The 14,519-nt window shown below is 47.8% G+C and overlaps 1 protein-coding gene across 1 annotated transcript in view; it reads left to right on the forward strand.

The window, feature by feature from the left end:
* The window catches only part of LOC8051577 (ubiquitin carboxyl-terminal hydrolase 43), a 66,917-nt gene that overhangs the window by 32,086 nt on the left and 20,312 nt on the right, over positions 1–14,519 (forward strand). Inside the window, exons 4-6 of the mRNA XM_042294413.1 lie at positions 779–969; positions 3,568–3,679; positions 7,643–7,818. Coding sequence (XP_042150347.1) covers positions 779–969; positions 3,568–3,679; positions 7,643–7,818 — 479 coding nt within the window. The remainder of the gene's footprint in view (positions 1–778; positions 970–3,567; positions 3,680–7,642; positions 7,819–14,519) is intronic.

Here is a 14,519-nt window from a genome sequence, read left to right on the forward strand (position 1 = left end):
AATACGAGTATCAGCTGCTTAGTGGGTCGCCGGCGGGTTAACAGGGTCCTTGGCTCAAGAAGCGGTTGCTTAATATTCGTAATTTTCCTGCAGCCTGTGTTGTTGGCCGAGCAGACGACTGGAGCTGTTTCGTAAACGCGGATACGCACAAAAGCTCGATTTCGTGGACAGATAAGTCGCATGGTCGAGGCATGCGAGTTAGCTGAAAAGTTACTCTCTGTGGAACAATTCTATAGTCATCGCCGCTTTCCTTAGACGATCAAAACTGATTAGTATGTTACCGTCTCTCCGGAGCCCATAGTTTCGGTTTTGAACGAAATCTCCGAAACGAAAGTTTGACACGAAAAGAACAAAAAAACACCGGCAAAACAAAACTATGCTTTGCAAGTTTATCTGCACCGGCTACACTTAACCGTCTCAGTTCAAATACCTATAAAATTGGGCATTAAACAAAAGAAAATCTGTTAAATTGAACGCGCCACCTGTTCAGGCGGCCCGGCCGAGCCGCCGCGACCTGGACTCAGCCGCCATGTTTGTTTGGTGGTGGCGCCCCCTATAGGTCGCTGGAGTCGCGAATATGTCGTCCTAAACTTTAATACGTGTAGAAACATTACTCAAAAACATTGCTCCCGCGAGATTACAATGCTTTCGTCTTCATACACGTAAACAGTCTTGAATGTCCTCCTGTAATTTCTTTTTTGCTATGTTCAGTGTTTCTTTAAGGAGCCAGCCCCAAAACACGTTCCATGTTGAAGCTCTCGTTTTTCCCGTTACGCAGCTCCTGCTGCTGGAAGAGACGAAGGAAGGGTACGGAAACCTGTTCTCGGGGGATGAGCCCGCGAGCGGGGTTCCGCCGGGTGCTCGGCTGGTGGCCTTGGAGCTTCCGTCGGCCAAGGTCACGGCCACAACCCCCAAAGACGCCCTGCTTCTGCTACTCTGTCGGTCCCGGCTGGGCTCCTCTGGACCCTGGTGAGTCACCATCTTTGGCATCGCTGAGGAACTCGTTTGCAAGAGCGCCACTAAGAAAGCTACATTTCAGAGTAATGGCACTTTGTCCATCTTGGTGCCTGAAGTCAGGGTTGCCAGTCATCTAAGGCTTTTGTCGGAAATCACACGAAGCCCGTTTTCGTCATGGGATAATCTTGAGGAACAGCTATTGATAGCCAAGGGACACCTCCCTGTCTTGGTATTGATTTAATGAAGCAGTTGAGAAGCGAGCAGTCCTTCTGAACAATGATGCACATGCTCGAGTATCTGGGTCATAGCTGTGCATCAGTGAGTGACTCAGATCTGGTAAGCTAGTGCTTAAAAGCGGACTTACAGAGTCGTCTTCGGCCAGGCAGAAAACCGGTTCCCAGTTTCCTTCTTTCCATTCCCTCTTGCACTCTCCTCTTCTCACTGGAGCGGGTCTCTGAGCTACTTCCCGCAGGGAGGAGGAGGAGAGTCTCCCTCCTTCTCAAATGGAAAGGAGGGATCCAGGGAGAGCCCCCTCCTTTCTGGCTGTTTGTCGGCCTCTAAACTGAAAAATCCCTCTGTTTAGGGGAGAAACGGTTGAGGAAATTGGGGAGCCGGGGAAAACCCTTGAAGGGGTGCCCTGGGGGACCTCCCCCGGGTTCCTAGGAACCCGTCTTGAGAACCCCTGGTCCAGGCTACCTACGTGCAGGTGCATTACAAGACCGAAGAAGGCATCCCGAGTTTCTGAGACATTGTAACTACCGTTGCACATAGTCGCAGAGTGATGCGGGTTTTAGGAATGACCACGGCAATAAAACGTCGAGCCGATATTTCTTCTATGATATCAGGCGATGATTGATACATCTTTGTTAGTGTTAGTGCCATACGAAACAAAGCAAACTACAGCCAGTAAGTGAGTTACACCTCAAAGTGACACCTCGGCCATCTTGATGCTGAAAATCGTGGCTGCCAGTCATCTGGAGCATTTACCTGAAATCACGGGAAGAAGCTTTCAGTCCTCGAGGAATGTCAAATCATTCCGTGACAGAGCAAAACGGTATCGCCCTGGCACCATGTCTAACGTTTGGGAAGTTGCGCATCATAATCGTAACGATCGCCGATTGCGCCCGCCCTGCACTGAGCACCGAAATGCCGATGCCCCCAAGAGAGTTGGGGAATGGAGCGCCGCTGCTCTAAGCGTAGCTTTTTGAGTGGCTCTAGTCCGTGACATTCCCACACGTTTCTGGAGGGCGGGTTGCCTCCCGCTAAAGTGCTCCGAAGGGACCAATAGAATTCATTATTAATAGCTCTTATGCCCCACAAAAACGCAATCTTTGGTTTTAAAAGAGTACTGCAACAAAACTCTAGCGCCTATTTGCTAAATGTCAAGTGTGTTATGGCCACACCACAGAGACGCCAATTTTTTGCCCGAGAAAAACACCGAAACATTAATTAAAGTGAATGAACCAAATGCCGTTACGTTGTGCTACCCACGGAATCAGCGCCACTCCGCAGAAACACGGCGGAAAGCTGCGCATGCGCGGGCCCCGTCCTAACTTGGTCGAACCGGATTTCCCTTCTCTCCCACGGGCATTCCAAAAGGCCAGGTTGTAATGCGTTGGTGCCACTATGTGGCGAAACTCGCAGCTACGCTAGCCCCCTGTGGCCTTGCCTGTGTTGCAAAACCTAATGTCACGAACGCACTGGGGGGCGCCAGATCTCCCGGGACGCATCGCGCTTTCCGACGGCTGCTCTTCGAGTGCTCGTGGAATTGGCTGTTGGGAGCGAAAAATCTAGCCATCGGTTCAAAATACAAACGTGCGGTCGTCATCAGCAAATATCGTTGATTGTGTTTAATTCCTTTCTGGACGTGAAACGTATATTTAAATTTTTATTTTGATAGCCCTTTAGTTCAAGGTGCATTTTAACAGGAGGAAAGGAGGGATTAGTGGAACTGATGCAGAGCTGTAGCCATTACCATCACCATAAAGTGCCGTCATCAGCTAAATTTAGTGGGTTAATACGAGGCTTTGTCCAGGATTGCCAGTCTCGGCGGGGAGATACAGCCTGGGGGGTTGTTGTTGGGTGTGTATGAATCACTGGGCTAACGTCCTGCTAAAGTTAGCGCGACACTACTATTTGTTTACATCGTCATGTGTCTGGTGCACTAGAGTCACTTACCGTAACCGTGTGATGTGCGTCAGACCAAGTCACATCATGGTGTTAATTTGTGGTGCAGCTTGACCCGCGGTGAAAAGTTGAGGTATCGTGCAACGTTTTCACGGGACATTCCGCTGCTCCACGGCTCGACGTCCGACGTCACTGGGTGTGCTCGCAGCGTCGGCACTGTTGCGTCATGTGACACTATGGCTTCACACCGTGAGCCATGTCGCGTGACAATGTGACATCATGCTGCGTCACTGCCCAGATCTGCGCATGTCTCACCAATGCATTCGGCATCCACGATGTGGGGGCGATAGGCGAAAGGAGCGGCCCAGGTAGTTTTTTTATGCAGAGTTGGACAAGGCCAATGAATATGTGGGATCAATGTGTGCAAAGTGGCGGGCCTGCATTCCGAAGACGTCCAACGGTTTTCTCTGCCGTTCGTTCCAGCCTCGGTGCCACGCGGGCAGTCTGGGTGCCGCGGGAAGTGTCGTACAACGAGCTCAAGTCCAAGGTGGTGGAGAGTCTTCCCTCGGCGGGCCGGAGCTCCCTCAAGGACCAGGTCGGAGTTTCTTTCCTGTCTGAGACAAAGTTTGCGGAATGTGTTGGCGCACTGCGGCTTGGAGCGCGTAGAGCGGAAGCTCCGTCTGCAGAACTCCGAGACCCGTTTGTGTTAGCCGTAAAAATGTGCCAAGGCTCTAAATCTGTCCCGCAGCGCGCATTGTCTTTTGGCCAACTAGTTTCGGTCTCGGTCGGAACTCAGTAGTTCAACAAACGTTTCTTATCTGTACCCAAAGAAAAGGTTGGATGGGCTGCAACACCCCGTCCGGCCTTTTTGTGCGTATTTGGTCCCCACGGGCTCGATCATCTCAATTTGTCGGATAGTCCAAAGTGTAAGACCTCAACTTTGCATTTCATCGCTAGTTCATATCGCAGCTCTCAAAAACCGGCAGGTATGCCAAAGAAGCTCGAAGGACTCTTCCAGCCCATTCGTCTGCGATGCCACACTGCACCACGAGGTGCCCCTGCGCTGGCTTCAGTGCCAAAAGAGGTTGTTCCTTACGGAAGAGCCGCACGGCCCACAAACGAAAACGTGGGACAAGCGAAAAAAATGCGGACGGGAGGAGTGCCGATCCAGTCATGTAGGATGAGCATTCGTCCTGACTGTGTAAACGAGGGGTTCCTCAAACTTACTGATATTGAGGAGCAGCTATTTGCCCTTAATGACAGCCAAGGGACCTTTGAAGGCTCAAGCATTCCTAACTTATAGGCAGTAAAGAGACCTACAGACTACGTTAGCAGTAATGCACACACTAGGGTGTGTTCAGCCCATACCTGTGCAGCCATGCACGGCTGAGACACGCTAAGACACTGCTGTAATTGGGAAAGCACTTCTCGTGTGGTAGGGACGGTCAGGAGGATTTAGGCGCTTGGGGAACCCTCTACAGTTGGTGACATGTTCCCTCCGGCCTGCGCTTGTTGTTTTCCGCCTGGCTCTGGCTACTACGCGGAAGTGTTACCAAGAGTAGAAAACTCGCGCTGGTGGTGGAGCTTCCTCTGCAATTTTAACCTGTCGCTGACCATGCAGGGTACGTTCACCTGCGTCAACTTGACTTATTGTTTAATTCGACCTTGTGCATCTATATTTTGATCTTGAAATATAAATATCAGTTAATTCGATCTAGAGAGAACCGGCGGCGAGCAAATTACAAGCACGATTCGCCATGTGTGACGCACAAAACCGGTTCTTTTTTTTTCCGAATTACGCGGAAGCCTACGGACCTCGCGAGCAACGATGCGTGTACATACGAGGGAGCGTTTGGCGCATGGTTGCATGGCAGTGAATGGCTCAAACTTTCTGAAACAGTGCTCGAGCTGGAAAATTTCTCGGGGGCCGGGACGGCGGAGGAATTTCGGGACGTCATGGAATCCCAGAGCATGCTCCGGAAAACCCTTGGGAACCCAGTTTAAGGGATAGCCAAAAAAATTCCTAAAAACCTGTTTGCTGGGAAGTGGCGATTTTTGAAATCTACCGCTATTCTTTATTACGATTTGCCAAGTGTCTTATTTTCAAGATAAATGTTTGAGCCATAATATCACTTTTTAATATCTATGTGTGCTGAAATTGCGCCGAAGGTGGTGCTAAAACAACACTTCCTCAGAAACGCAAATTTTGGACTCTGCAAATTTTCAGGAGGGCCATCTCAGTGTCTAAGGCAGAGAGAAATATAAATTTTTCGGCAACACATAGCTAGATGTATTAAGCGTACAATGTTGGAAGCAGTTCTTTCAATATAGTAAGTAGGTCTAAGAAAATCTTCAACTGAACTATTGCTTGGTAGCTACACATTGAACACTGGACTTCAACATGCTGTAACATCACTGATAATTAGTCAATCTAAAAAGTACTTCCAACATTGTATTCTTCATAATTTGTAGTATCTAGCCATATATAAAACAAATTTTTTGTTTTTTCATTATTGTTTTTGGAATAAAAAGGCTGTATTTACAGGAATCTAGGTCGACCCAGTCTTAAATTTTTGAAAATCGGAAGTGGGAAAATCGACTTATAATTGGACCAAAGCATTCCACCGCCGACAAAAACGGAACAATCGTGATTTCCAGAGCACTTTGGCTTGTTATGAGCTTAGCCGGCTGTATCTATAGCATTGTCATACATTCTGTGCGCTCATTTTACCAGTGTTTATTACTATAATCTTTAAATCTGTGCGAACGAACACTATTGATAGCGATATGCAAATAATCCCGAATGTACGGCAGAGGACAGCACACAGCGCGTCCGACTCCCAGAGGTGGCGGTACTTAATGTAAGAGCCACTCTGGAATGGCCACTGGAACAGCACACTGCCTCACTCCCCGCCGTTCCTTTTCGCACGATTCACGGTCGCATGTGGTTTGATCGAGTGTCGAGATCATGCTGGAGTGCCAAGTACTTTTCTCCGTATTGACGCACGTGATCCGGGCAGTTTAGGTTTTCGGTGCTCATTAATGGCCATTCTTCATCCAAAAGCAACCAACACTGCATTGCTGGATGCAAATTCGACCCGTCAGGGCGATGGCAAATGGAGATGCTTCCACTGGCCAAAGTCTGGATAGGTCTGGATGCCTTTTGTAGTTGGGGGTCAGACTTGGCCGTACGCCGCAGAAGCGCACAATCGGTTCCTACACATGATGTGCGACGCGATCACTGAGCAAGCGCGGAAGATGCGGTTGATGCTGTTGTTTGCAAAGTGCCATATTTCGTTGGACGACACCGACGATGTGCTTTGAGAACGTGGCAGTGATGACGACGGGAACGACAGCACCATTGCGGACGAATCGCATTCTCTAGTCCTAGGCAGTGTGAGAACGGCAGGGAGCAGGTTCGGTTGTCCCACCTCCAGTGCGAGATTCCTTGCTTTGATAACGCTCGGGAATCTCGGGCGCCTCGCGCATGCATGTGCAGCCAAAGCTTGCCAGAAGGCATCGAGCACGCCCTGCCGTCCTCACGTGTTCGCAATAAAACATGCCTCTACAGATTTTTTTTTTTGACATGCAAGGAGGGTTTGATTTACAATCAAGTTGGCTTACAATCGTGCAAATGTGGTAAATACAATTTTTTTAAGTGGGGACATGGGCCTAAATATTAACATTGTTTTAAAAAATTCATTTTTTTTTAATTTTGAGGTTTTCAGTTTTAGAAACTAATTATACACCCTTACACCAAATTTGATAACCATACGCAAAATAGTTGCGTTGATATAAAATATTTTCAACACATTGTGAGGCACTAACAAAGTAAAGGAGTTCAATGGTTGAATGCATTTTTCTCAGTTCCGCTTTTCGCTGCAAATTTCATACGAAGGAATCTTTTGTTTGAAGGTGAAAGTATCCTGATACCACAATCAAGATATTTCCGAACTAAAATTTACTGAGCAATCAGGCTATCTACTTTATTTTGTTTTAAGTTGAAGTCCTCAGTGACAAAAAACTAAGTTTTCAAAAATTGACATAGGACAGATATGTATCTCATAGTTTGAGGTAATAACTCTTCCTGAAATATTTACATTTAAGTTATTAAAACTAGATAGCGCAAGGTTTCTTATCCCCCACTTTATATTCAAGCAGTCAAAATGATGCTTAATAGCTTCATTTGCATATCATAGATTTCTTTATGAAAAGTGACACATCATCTTATGCAGGTATGTAAATTTGTCCTAGAGAGCTGAAAGTTTGCTCAGTACACCTACATCTGAAGCTAAATCTCCCCTGCAAATTTCGTTCCGATCACTTGAATACTTCAAAAGTTTGACTTCTAGCCAGTGTCCCCCCTTAAGCATTTATCTACTAATCAAAAATAAATACCAGATACCTGAGATTGGCACAAAGATCTGAACAAGCTTGTGCTTCTTTTGTTGGGTTTGATAGAAAAATGTGTGAAATCCACGTTGAACACTTGGGAATTACACGTGCCACAGCGATGTTGACTCCAAAATGACTCCCCGCGGTGGCACCGCGTATGCAGGGTCTGGAAAATGGCTTCGAGGTGCTGGCCTGGGACGCGCAGCGGACGCTTCCAACGGACGTGGACCACCCGCTCTTTCTGGAGTTTGTGGACCATGTTCTGGAGGCCTTCCGGGACGTGACTCCGGTGCCGCTGCTCCGACTGCTGCTCCGCTGGGAACCACGTGCAGCCGACCGGTGGGTCTTGGATGATGTCGTCTTTGAAGGGGTATTCAGAGGGAGAGGCCCTCAGTGAGGAATGTGTGGGACCAGCGGGACACCCTCTCCGGTTTCGGCGTTCACACGGACAACAGGAATCCGACCGGAGTGTCACAGTTAGCGAACCAATTTAGCAGACCCACCCTCGAAAGCGAAGCGTGGTGCACGTCACCGAGAGCGCGGGCACGCCGCAGTCGAGAACAGAGCGAGACCCGTAAAGTTGCCGTGCACGCAAACAGGATACCACCGATTGCAAAGAGATCCCCCCTGCTAAGGCAGAGACGTGATTGTGCAGTCACGAGCAAAAGCTCCCCCCATCCCTCGCGGACGTCTGCGTAGGCGCACCTCCACGCAGCGGCGCGACGTTGTTGCCACGTGATGCACGTGTTTTGCACGGGGGGTTGCTCCCCTGTGTGGACACCCCTTAGAATAATGCCGCCCCTGTGTTGCGTTGGATCCCACTGTCGCAAGGAGACATAGATGAGTGCCACAAAGGTCTCTCTTAATCTGTGGTTTCCCGTCTTTGTCTTAAAGAAGACAAACAAAAAATCGTCCCTTTGCCATACCAGCGTGGCAAAAACAGTGCTAACGCAGAATGTGATGTGTCAGTGTGGAGAAACCATGTGCACATCTGGAGACTGAATGGCACGAAGCAGTCCTGTGTCGTACGAAGCAAGAGCGCAAGCGCTCCATGGACGTCTTATTAGTGGGTGCCACCTTCTGCAGTTTCGTCGTAAATGCAATTTTCTCGGAGCTTGTTGTGAGACGCAAAAGATGGAGCGTGTGGAAAAGGCAACAGTTGGGAAGCGGGAGCGCCGAGCAGAGCCACCGCACCAGCTCGCAGCAAGAAATAATCGGACACTCGAGCTGTACCTCAACCCGTTGCGGCAAAGCGAGCGTCCGCTTTCTTTTTTCTTCTTTTCTGCCGCTTTCTCTCGCGCTCTTTCTCTGGGGAATCCCAAATTGCGCTCGTTTCGCGTAGGAGAGCGCTGGTGTGCGTCTGAGCACGCCATCTGTGAGCAACACGGAGGCACTCGAAGATTGGGTTCAGCTGGCACCAGGGAAGAGCCGGGCGCCGCGTCGGCGTTCAATCGGCAGTCGGCCTTCGACTTCCGTCCCACTTAATCAAACACAGTTAGATGCCAGCCATCTAACATAGTCGGCGTTAAAAGTTGCAAACGACCGCAGAGAGTATTTTGCGACGTTGCGTCGTTAAATTGTGTACCTCGGCATATCTGTTTTAGGAGCTTTGATAGTAGCAGAACACTTATCGGAGATGTGCTTTGGGAGATGTGCAAAAGGTGCCTACGCGCTGCCTCTCATGCGCAATACAGTCTAGCCCGGTTTTATCGCACCTGGGTATTTCGAACTATCGTTTGTATCGAACTCCCATGGTGGGGACACTCGATATAGCGAATAAAGCAGGGCCTATCTTCTCCCGCAGTCGGATTGCGCCAGCGGTGAGCACATAGCTCGTGTTGCGGGGCTGGCCGGCAGACCGCCAAGCCAGCACACGCGCACGGGGATGCAGCATATCCGCACGGGGATACGCAGCAAAAGAGCAGTTGTAAAAAAAAAAAAAAAGGCAGCTGTAAAAAAAAAACATTTTTAGCCTTTCCACTTTGGTGAAGAAAGAAGACCAGCAAAGCTGTACTATGGTGGGTATGAAGTAATGGCCGGCCGCAAGTCGCCAAGCCAGAGTGGAAATGCTCGAAAAGTTGCCACCATCTATGAGCAACGGCAACAACCAAACACTTATCCGACATCAAAGAAGTAAGTGCAGGCCTCAAAAGACTTAAGTTTTAAAGTGATACTACAACGAAATTTCGGCGCTCATTTTTTGGTCTATATGTGCTCAAAGGAGCAGCATTACATCAAACATACCAATATCTTGTTAAAAAAAGTCACGAAAAGGAATTTTAAAACAAATAAAATGATTAGCAAAGAGCACCTGGTGGATGTCGCTAACGCCTCGCTTGTAATGCCCGTCTAGGAACCTTGACGGCTAGTGACGGAGGTTGTCTCACCTCTGGCCACAACGAGAGAAGAGGGGAAGGAGGAACTCCCCTCTTCCCGAGAATGCCTTTTGTGTGTCGCAGAAGTCGCTATTGTCCCCCTATAAGATTATAGAAGATTAACCCGTCACTCAAAATTCGTACAAAAGCAGCCGCTTCGGTGGCTGGAACGACTAGGCCATCCTCTCGACGTCAGCCTTGCCGTAGCTTTGCTCGTCCTGAGACGACCTATGTCACGATTGCGTTGGATGTAACGTGGTCTCCCCTGGGCCTTCTCTGAGCACTTGCCAGAGTGGTCCGTTTATAACGAAAAATACAGTCACCAGGCTCAAAATACAAACGTGCGATTGTCATTTATGGATATTGTGGATCATATTCAACCTATTTTTAACACGACGGGAATATTTCAAATTTCGTAGAATTATCCCTTTAAGGTTGGTAAGCAGGCTCGATGTAAGCAGTAGATAGTACAAGGAAATGTTGATCATTGTTACCAGTGGCCATCACCGACTTGTTATGCCTGATTCACTTGGTGTGTCCGATTCTGCTTGCGATTTTCCGTATCGACGTAGACCATTTCAGCTACGGTTCACGCTTTTGCAGCTTGAGTGACGTCGCGACTGAAATTTGCTAGCGAAATCTCATCTTGCGAATCGGGCTTTAGCGTCCATTCTGCAGCATCCACGCGGAATGAATCGTCGCATGTCACATTATTCACGCGAACTTTTGTGGTGTAACGATCCTCGGTAATTTCGCTGAGGCCCCTGAAGTAGTCAGACATTGCCAGGAAGACATGGAATCAACAATTCGAACGCGAAAAAGGGCAGGGGGACTCACGCCATCGCCGACATTGCATTTCAATGGTTTGTTTATGGGTGACAGCGATACTTATTGCCCACACTTCATTGCGCATGCGCGGCGCCTGTGGCGTCCGCTAGGGGCGCTCCGGTTTGTTTGTAAACATGAGTTAGTGTATGGAGAGTTTTTTTTTTTTTTTTCACAGCTCGCTTTTTTTTTTTTTTAATTATTTTTGTGTTTTGTTGCGGGAGCTGTGTGGAGGTCGTGGCCCGCGTAAGCCATCGCAAACACTGTCGCGTAGGTCGCGTAAACACGGAGGTTTTTGTGACCTTCACCAACTAAGCTCTGCTGTATTTACAGACTCTATTTGGTAAGGTCTTTGTTTGTCGCAGCCTTCGATATTAGCAAAGATTCGCGGAAACTCCAACTGGAGCTTGAGTTAACATATTTTTGTATATCAAATTATTGATATATCAAACTATTTTACGATCCCCTTTGACATCAATGTATCCGGGTTCGACTGTAGTCGGCGTCCTTCACCCTTTGCTGTTCTCTCTTGCTGCTGCGGCCCTGCGTCTGCTCTACTCGGTGCGCCACTCGTGCCATTCCCGGAAAGCGAATCTTCCATGGCCTTGTCATGTCTGAGAGGGGACAGGAAAAGGAAGTGAGTGAGCGCCGTGCACAGGTGCTGGAGAACGTCCGAGAAGCCCGAAGTGGCGGTGCCGGTGAGAGCTCGAGATGGAGTCGAAAAAGAGGGAGCAGTAGCCCAATGGCAACAGCGCAGGCAACAGCGTTGTCCTCCAAGTTTTTCAATGCTAATGAAGGAACAAGGGCAACGGCGCTGGGAAGGGTAAAATCCTGGCAATGCTACCACTCTCCCCATGACAACGTTTCTTTGCATACAGATCCCGCCAGATTTCGCCCGAAAGGGGCACTAACGGTTTCTGCAGTAAAATCATTTCGGATCTGATCATCTCCCAGTAATGTGATGACGTCTGAAGGCTTGCTGGAACGAGTCGTATGATTGTAGAAAGCCAAGTAATCGAGACGGGAAAATATATTATAATTTCAACGGCCTCATACGTTTTTTGCACTTATAACAAGGATTATAACCTTTCCTTTGAAAATGCCACGTGTCTAGAGCTCCTTGTTTAAACCTTTTATGTGCTTTAAAGTTTAATCTAGTTTCCTTAGAAGTTCCATTAGTTCTTGGTTTTAAAATCAAAAGCTGCGAGCCCCTTTTCTTTGGCGCGCCAGGGGGACTTGAGTTCTTATCGTGAGACAGCCCTTCGATTGCAGTTATGTGCCCGGGATGAAGAGGCCATTTTGTTTGTCGCTGGTTGCGCATCACTTTCTCCTAATCTTTGTGTCCCCGTGTCGTAATCCCTCAGTTATTATAGGGCCACTGGCAGGACATCTATGCGTGCCTAGATTTTTACAAAAATGCAAGCTGCGAGGGCTAAACGATCGAGACAGTTTATTTCAGACTCAAAATCCGGCTTTTGGCAGCCTCTTTGTTTTACTCAGGTGTAAGTGATGATGTTGACCCTACACTTGTAGTATTTAGAAGCAGTGAGCTGTCTGAGGCCCAGCCTTTTTTGAATAAGCAATAGAATACATGGATCCTAATTGTTATTACCATCGAAACACCAAAAAATGTTTGAATAAAAAATCTCGAAATACATAGTCGTGAGAATTAAAACAAGCCGTGTGTGTACCAGAGCCTGACATCGCAGTGCGTCTGGTCTTGTGATTTGGCTTACCTTTGTTTTTCTCAGAATTTATTAGACTTTGTAGAGAAGAACTAATTTGGGGACGTCCTGAAACCATATTCTAGTGCTTCGGCAGCGTTTGTAGTTGGGCAAGTTAGAGTTACTAAATGGCTGAGCCATAGCATCGCCTCCTTCCACTGCCAAGTTCTCGTTGGTGGACAAGGGGTCACATGTGCCAAACATGTCTAAGGCGCTTGCGGGGAAGCGGCCTTGCAGAGTGCCGGGTTTAAGAGGGGGCGCACCTCAGAGCCCCATAGAGAATACATGAGGTTTTTCACCAAATTAAAAAAATTCTCACATAATAACGGCTGCGCGGATCTTCTTGAAAATTTCGGCTTTAAAGACATTGAGTCATTATCGAGACACTAAACGCAACAGATGTGTCGTCATAAATTTAATTATATTCTTTAAAAAATCATGAAAATGGTCAAAATCGGCTAATTCGGCACTCTTGCGTTCGGAGCGAATTTACAAAATTATCTAAATTCAAACATAAGAAGAATTGCGCTTAATGTCTTCTAAATTTATTACGGAATCGAATAATATTCAAATTATTCATGTAAGTCGATTTGTTCCGTAACTACAGCAAATATAAAGAATCAAGGTGTCGGTGCTTGTTTTCGTCGTTTTTAAGGTACCTCTCTCTCCCGTGCGGTGGCGCTCGCTGTCCACGAAATGCGAAATCGTCCGTTCGGAGATCGGCCGGATCGGCACTGTGCGAGGTGTTCTTCCGCGGCCGTATTCCGCGCCCGTATCCTGTTTCATTCTGCACGCCGAGGCGTCAGTGTGCGTGTCTTGCTTTCCTGGTTCTCGCTGGGTAGGTCTCCGTGTTTTCGCAAGTGGCAAATTCACCTTGGAGCTATGGGTCGAAGACAACCGTCCTGTGGCAAGCGGACCGCGAGGTGTTCCACAACCTCGCAGTCCGTCAACGCGTTGTGCTTGTTTCTACTTTTTTTTTTTTCTTTTAAAAACGGGCTTTTTTTTTTGACGCAAAGTTTTATTTTATTGTTATCCTTCACACAAACGTCCTTCGGCCTTGGGGTCGTGGAAATTGGGGATGAAGCGTGCACAGAGTAGATCGTTGTTTGCCTCCTTTTTATTTTTCACGGACGTCCTGTGACCTCCGTACGGTTCGTGGTCACCACAATCTAACGCGGGGAAAAACGGGTCGCCTGCTCTGTAGTCAGGGTATTCCTAGGGGAGGGTGATAACTCGCTGTTCTTCTGGAAATTCACATATCACCCAAAAAGGTGACATGGGTAATGATTACGGTATGTTTTTTTCCGGTGTTTATTTTTGAGCGAAAATCGGTGTATGTTTTTCGGTGCTTATTTTTTAATCACCAGTGTATTATGGGTTGAACGTCTTGTGATGACGCTAAAAAGCGTTGATAACCAAAGAAAAATGCGATTGGACAAGAACATTTCAAATTTCCAATTCTATTAACATATCCATTACGCTCTTCTCGTGGGAGCATCTATCCTGACGAAAAATGCCAAAGTCATTGAGCTGTGAACGCATACTCGGTGTACAATCTTTCGGCCTAGAGAGGTATTGCGCACGCTCGAACGCGCTTCACAGCCCAGTAGACGAAGTTGGTGGCACCCAGAAGGCGAGTTCTTGAATGGTCTGTAGTAGGCAAAAGAAACAAATAACAATCAACGCATATCAGCTCTTCAAGCGAAGAAGCGCGTTTCTAAGGTCAATGGTTCCGGACGGCACTAATGTTGTTGGCGTTGTCGTAAGATGACGTCAGTTCATACGAACTGACGTCATCTTACGTGATGACGTGACACAAACACGTCATCTTACATGATCTCGTTACACGAAATGACGTCATCTTACGTGATCACGCTGCACGAAATGACGCCATCTTACGTGACCACGTAACACGTCATCTTGTAAGTCAACCTCTCCCCACAGCAGCGCTTTCCGGGCCCGTGCAGTGCTGTAGTCGAAAGCAAGCTCCCTATGGCAAGTGAAAGCTTCTGAAGTCTCACATTGAGAATACTCGCTAGCGACCGTCTGTGGAAGCTTCGCACGTTGAGGTTTTTGTCGAGATCGAGCCATCGTGTTCCATTAACTATAGTTGAAG

The sequence above is a fragment of the Ixodes scapularis genome, unplaced genomic scaffold (assembly GCF_016920785.2).
Source record: "Ixodes scapularis isolate PalLabHiFi unplaced genomic scaffold, ASM1692078v2 PGA_scaffold6__148_contigs__length_123643588, whole genome shotgun sequence".
In the NCBI taxonomy this organism is placed as follows: Eukaryota; Metazoa; Arthropoda; class Arachnida; order Ixodida; family Ixodidae; genus Ixodes; species Ixodes scapularis.